At 46.6% G+C, this 6,234-nt stretch overlaps 1 protein-coding gene across 1 annotated transcript; it reads left to right on the forward strand.

The window, feature by feature from the left end:
- Positions 1–870: 870 nt before the first annotated feature.
- ADO (2-aminoethanethiol dioxygenase) lies at positions 871–4,801 on the forward strand. Its single transcript, XM_003903909.5, has one exon. The coding sequence runs from the start codon at positions 1,386–1,388 to the stop codon at positions 2,196–2,198; it is 813 nt and encodes a 270-aa protein (XP_003903958.1). The 5' UTR covers positions 871–1,385; the 3' UTR covers positions 2,199–4,801.
- The last annotated feature ends 1,433 nt before the right edge of the window (positions 4,802–6,234 follow it).

The raw sequence follows: 6,234 nt of genomic DNA on the forward strand, positions 1-6,234 counted from the left end.
GTGAGTACTCATTAGCCAGGTTACGTAATTCACTAAAAAAGTATGCCTATTTTAACTTGAGAGGATTTACTGAATCACTCCAATTACAAAATGTACAAGAAACCCATGGTCAGCTTCGGAGTCCAAAAAGACTTTAAACTCAGGGTTTACAGTCATAGTATCTACTGTCTTGCTTTTCTAGTCATTTACTTATGTCAAAAGTTAGTTCACGCCACAGAGCAGGATGCCTCTGTGTAGTGAACTAATTTCACAATTACTGATTGAACTGACTGTTGCACACCACTGTTTCTCCTAGGCTGCCTCAGAACCATCTAGTAACTCCATCTCTGGGTGACGACAGGGAATCCGCATTTATAAAAGCCCCCTCCCCCTTCTCAGGCAAACTAAGATTTGACAACCACTAGTATTCGGAATCCACGACCACTGTAAATGGCCTCTCAAGCCTCTCCAGCAAAAAGCTATCGTGCTCTGTAACCAGAAGAGCTGCGTCATCAGGTCCTGATGCAAACAACTGGGCCCAGCTGGGCCGAGTAACCTTGGTGATCACAGAGGACAGCCTGGACCCCCTTCCCTCCTAGGAAACACAAAATTACAAAAGCGCCCTCCTACAATTCCCGTGGGAGACAGTGCTACCTAGGCGGCTATGAGGAGCTAAGGCTGACTCAACAGCCTCCTTCCCAGGGGCAAGGCCAATGGAAGGCGACCCTGCATGCCTAACCAGGCCCCAGCGGCGCCAGAAGGTTAACGACCCTACTTGCCCTGTTGTTTATGAAGGCCAAGAGCCTCCACTACTTCGCGGGCCAGCTGACGGAAGTGCGTCACTCCACCCTGCGGGGGATGCCGGGAGTTGTAGTCAAGTGACTGCTACTCTTGCACCTCGAGTCATCTTTTTTAAAACAAGAAAAACACCTCTGCATTCTGAAAAAGATCGCTTTATTCCCAACATGTGTAATAGTTCCTCCATTTTCCAATCAACTAAGTGAACTCTCTCAGCGCTCAAGGGGAAGACCGGACTACAAGTCCCAGCATGCTCTGCAGGGTCCCCGGGCGCCCGGCCACCGTCGTAGGTGCGGGCCGCATGAATGGAGCACCGGGCGTAAGGCAAAGCCTGGCACCGTCCGCGCGGCCGGTATCTGCTCCCGGAGCGTGAGTGCGGGGTGTGGGGCGTGCGCGTGCACGCTCAGAGGGGGCGCAAGGCGAGCGCGCCGGGCAGTTGCGGGCGCGTGGCTGCTGAGGTTGGCGGCGGTGCCGCGCGCCCGACGGGCCGGTGGTTGCGGGGCCTCCCGCCTCGACCCGGGCTGCGGGCAGCCGTGGCGGCCGCCGGGGACCGCAAGGGGCGGAGGAAAGGAGGGGGCCGGTCCCGGTACGCAGAGGAGCAGCAGACCATGCCCCGAGACAACATGGCCTCCCTGATCCAACGGATCGCCCGCCAGGCTTGCCTCACCTTCCGGGACAGCGGGGGCGGTCGCGGCGCTTCCGATCGCGGCGCGGCTTCTGGCCCGGAGGCGCCGGTGCCGCCGGGCTTCCCGGAGAATCTGAGCAAGCTGAAGAGCCTTCTGACCCAGGTCCGCGCCGAGGACTTGAACATCGCCCCGCGCAAGGCCACACTACAGCCACTGCCGCCCAACCTGCCGCCAGTCACCTACATGCACATCTACGAGACGGACGGCTTCAGTCTGGGCGTGTTCCTGCTCAAGAGCGGCACGTCCATCCCGCTGCACGACCACCCGGGCATGCATGGCATGCTCAAGGTGCTATACGGCACCGTGCGCATCAGCTGTATGGACAAGCTGGACGCGGGCGGCGGGCAACGGCCGCGGGCCTTGCCGCCCGAGCAGCAGTTTGAGCCGCCGCTGCAGCCCCGGGAGCGAGAAGCAGTGCGGCCGGGCGTGCTGCGTTCGCGGGCCGAGTACACCGAGGCCAGTGGCCCCTGCATCCTGACACCGCACCGGGACAACCTGCACCAGATCGACGCCGTGGAAGGGCCTGCCGCCTTCCTGGACATCCTGGCCCCGCCCTACGACCCGGACGACGGCCGGGACTGCCACTATTACCGGGTGCTGGAGCCGGTCAGGCCCAAGGAGGCCTCCAGCTCGGCCTGTGACCTGCCCCGAGAGGTGTGGCTCCTGGAGACCCCACAGGCCGATGACTTCTGGTGCGAGGGAGAACCCTATCCAGGTCCCAAGGTCTTCCCTTGAAGCCACCGGCGCCCAGGAGCAGTGGGCCGAAGACGTGCCCTACCCTACCACAAGGGCTGTGTCTCTCTCTACCCCCGAGCCTGGGCGTTGGATCTACTGGAATGAGCAGCAGCCGCTTCCTCGGCAGCCTTGGGAAGCACGGGCGACTGGACAGCAGCCGCCGGGCACGGTTATGGGGGCGGAGTGGGCGGGGAGGCTAGATTGTTTCCTGGTACCGTCACTGCCACTGGGGCTTTGATTTGGAGGAATGGGGCAGGGGACTATCTGAAGCGCTTCCATCCTAAAGCCATAATGAAAGTATCTTCCTCTCTTCCCCATTCTATACAAAATACTAAGTGGTTTTCTTCCTCCCACTCCCCACCCCTTAGGTAAATAGGGTTTATTTTCCACTCATGCCCTTATGCCCTTTTTTTCTTACAGTTTTAACTTATTGACTGTGCATGACCCAGTGGTTTGAATTGTTTTTAGTTCAAGTCATTGGTAAAAACTAGGTTTAAAGAGATGAGCTACTGTTTAAAGTGAGCTGGCCTGCCTAATTAATTCCTTGTGAAAATTAAATGATTTTTTCAGTTTGGGGATCACTCTCACAACATAACTATGCATGTAGAGGACAAGATTTATTTTCTTTCCTCCCTGTGCCCAGTAGCCACATCTGGTTTACTCAGGCAGCATCTACTAAGAAATTCAGCACCTGCATAATCTCTGTGACATGGTCACTTAGAGCTTATCTTCCCTATGAATCTCCAGATCTGTGAGTTGAGCAGATTTCATGTTGCAGATTCACCTTTAATGCAAAGACTGTATTATCCTCACATGACTTTTTTTCTTGTCTTACTGTACCTTAGAAGGTGATAGAGTAATTCTATATTTTCTAACGGGAAGATTCAAAGGAGCTGAATGTGTTATGCTTCCAAACAACTGAATGTAAAACACTCCTAGCCAGCTGTTGTATTCCCTATCTTTATTTACTTCCAATATTTTACTGTAAAAGTAGGGAGAAATATTATGTTGATAGCTGTTTCACATTCTCTCAGGAACTCTAATGTTCCCGACTCGGGTATTTCCAGCTGTGTTGCTGGCAGTGTTGTCTCAACCCTCTCCCTAAAACGACTGAGCGCTGGGTTCATCTAATGTGATTTTCTGTAGGACGAGATAGAAGGCACAGAAGATCACAGCTAGAGAATTGAGAATTAACTAGACTGCTAGCCATTTTAGGGCACCAAAACTTGGGATTAAACACTTCCCACTTCCCACTCCCAAACCCTGAAATGAACAGTCTTGCTATCTGTGACTAGTTTTATTTTTGTGCGTTTAATAGTCTGAGCAGTCTCACCTTGTTTACAGATGTATTGACACCATTTGCTTCAGGCCATGAAGCACTGTTTCTCCCTTTTTACTATTTATAAGATTCCTTTTTTCACAAAACTTTTAATAAAAACAAATTGTAGAAATAAACACATTAAAATTTGCCCAGCTGTCGTCTAAGCCCTCTTGATTGACTTGCCCAAGTGGCAATAGAGTTCTAATATCTATAATAAAGGGAGATTTGCTATTGTTGGTGGAATGTTGACCCGGTATGTAGAGAAAGAGTATGTGCCTTTGCCTCTTTATACACACAGAGACCCAGGGTGAGGGAGTATTTGTTCCCAGTTTTTAAGATAGTATAAAAAAGCAAATACTTGGTGAGTGATTTAAAAATAAAACCAAAACAAAACACAAAAAGATATTCCACAGGACATGCCACTTTATTATAAAACCTGACACAGGCACAGTACCAAGTATTTCCTCCAGGGTTGTTAAAATTGTTTTATTGTAGCTCCACATTCTGATGTCGTTTAAAATGCCTTTGGGGGCAGTTCGAAGCAGTTCTTCATGCCACTTAGTTTGAAAATAAAATTCTAGATATGCAAATGATTTTCTTAGAAAACTTCACAAAATAAAAGGTGGTTTTTTTTTTTCCATAGCACGGTAATGAATGTGGTTATCAATCATATACTTTTTTGGATTATATTGTAGCAAAAAGTTGATTAGCTTACAAAGATTATTAATAGCAATGTATGTGTTATAATACAACCTAGAGTACATTAACCTACAAAAACTCATGCTGGCTGTAGGATAGTAATAAAGGAAGAATTATGACTTCATTATGAAAAAAAAAAAAGTTTTAAAGTTTTCAGTTACAAGCAAATTGGAAGAAAATACCTAAGGTGCTTTCAAAAGAGTAACTGAAATTGTTGCAGGCCAAAACAGCAATATATCTCAGATTCAGTTCAATAAGAACAGTGAAACTTTTGGTTCACTAATAAATTCTGAGTAAATTAGTGGTGAAGACAAAATGTAACTTGTTTTAGTGAGCCACTAAGGAAAGAATATGCTTATTACAAAGACAAAGTGTGGTGCAGAAAGTATGTTGCACCTGTGTGCATAAACTGTTCGTCATGACTGACTTGATATGTTGCTATTGTATTTCTATATACTCCCTCCAATATAGATAATTTTTAATAACAACTGTGGGATAAAAGTTATCTTCCCCTAGGAAAGACTAATGAGCACAATGATACTAATCACTTTTGTAGTGAATAATAAATGCAATAATTGCCTCATGGGTGAGAAATTGTCTGTCTAAATGCTTCTGAAGCTTTTAAAGTATCTGGTTCTGTCAGTGGCCAGTTATATCAATGCAGAGTATTGTGTACCTACTTAGCTATTTTATGAGAATTGATTTTTACTAAGCCTGATTTGAATGGATTGCATTTACACCAACTGCTATTTATTAATGAAAGTGATAGCCTGCTTTTTAAATAATATGTGTTTTGTCAACAGGAGAGGGTTTTCTGAGCTTTTAACACTAGTAACCCTGAACTCCCAAAATCCACACCTTTTATTCCCCCTTTACGTTGTCTCCTTGTAGGTGCCTCAGTCCTGGCATCTCGGGAGGACTCTGCCATTACTCATCTGTTACTGATTCTGAATCTTGTGCTCTAGCTCTCCAGCCCGGTGAAGAAGCAATATATCTTTAATTCAGGGCTTGCCTATTGCTTTCCAATTCTAACCTGAGAGCAGTGCTACTTCTGTAATTGCAGGTCTAAATAACTTAAACGTATATACAGAAGCCAATCACTGATCGCTTCCATTGCAATGAGGCATCTGCTGTCAAAGAAGGAAACCATTTGTCAAGTCCCTTATAGATACTGAATCTTCAAACCCAAATCTGGGGATGTTTGCATTTCTGGATTAAAATCAATATACCTGTAATGCCAGCACTTTGGGAGGCTGAGGCGAGCAGATCACCTGAGGTCAGGAGTTGGAGACCAGCCTGGCCAACATGGCAAAACCCCATCTCTACTAAAAGTGCAAAAATTAGTCAGGCATGGTAGTGGGCACCTGTAATCCCAGTTACCTAGAAGGCTGAGGCAGGAGAATCTCTTGAACCTGGGAGGTGGAGGTTGTGGTTAGCCGAGATCCTGCCACTGCACTCCAGCCTGGGCGACAAGAGCGAGACTGCATGTCAAAAAAAGAAAAACAAAATCAGTGTACTTATGGAAAATGAAGACATGTTTCAAATTGTTTAGAGATAATTCTTACTTGATTATTGCAAGACAGGGAAAAGCTTGCCTGCTCTGGTGTCTACAGTTTGATTACCATTAAAGGTTCACAATGTGTACTGTAAGATTATGTACTAAAAGCTAGTGGCCTTCTGCAGATTTTAAAGCCCAAGTAATATACACTTAAAAATAGTTTATTTCCTTGAGAGTGAGCTTTGAAACAGCATGAGGGAAAACACATCTGAAGCTAATGTCTAATCGGACTATTTTGCTATAACAGAAAAAAGCTTACTTTGTATTTAACCTAAGGAAAATAAGATAGTACTATACAAGAAAACAAAAATACTTTCATTCTGGAAGAAAAGAGTTTCAGGACTTACTTTCTTTTTTGTTCTCCTGTAGAATTTGTTTAGTTTTAGCTTCTGCTGGCAGCATTTTTGGGACTTTTTAATGCTGACCGCTCTTCCCCCCACTCTCCATACACACACACA

Source organism: Papio anubis, chromosome 11, assembly GCF_008728515.1.
Source record: "Papio anubis isolate 15944 chromosome 11, Panubis1.0, whole genome shotgun sequence".
NCBI lineage: Eukaryota > Metazoa > Chordata > Mammalia > Primates > Cercopithecidae > Papio > Papio anubis.

Excerpts from the sequence above, each read along its gene's own strand:
- ADO (XM_003903909.5), top strand. The coding sequence starts at position 1,386 with ATGCCCCGAGACAACATGGCCTCCCTGATCCAACGGATCGCCCGCCAG.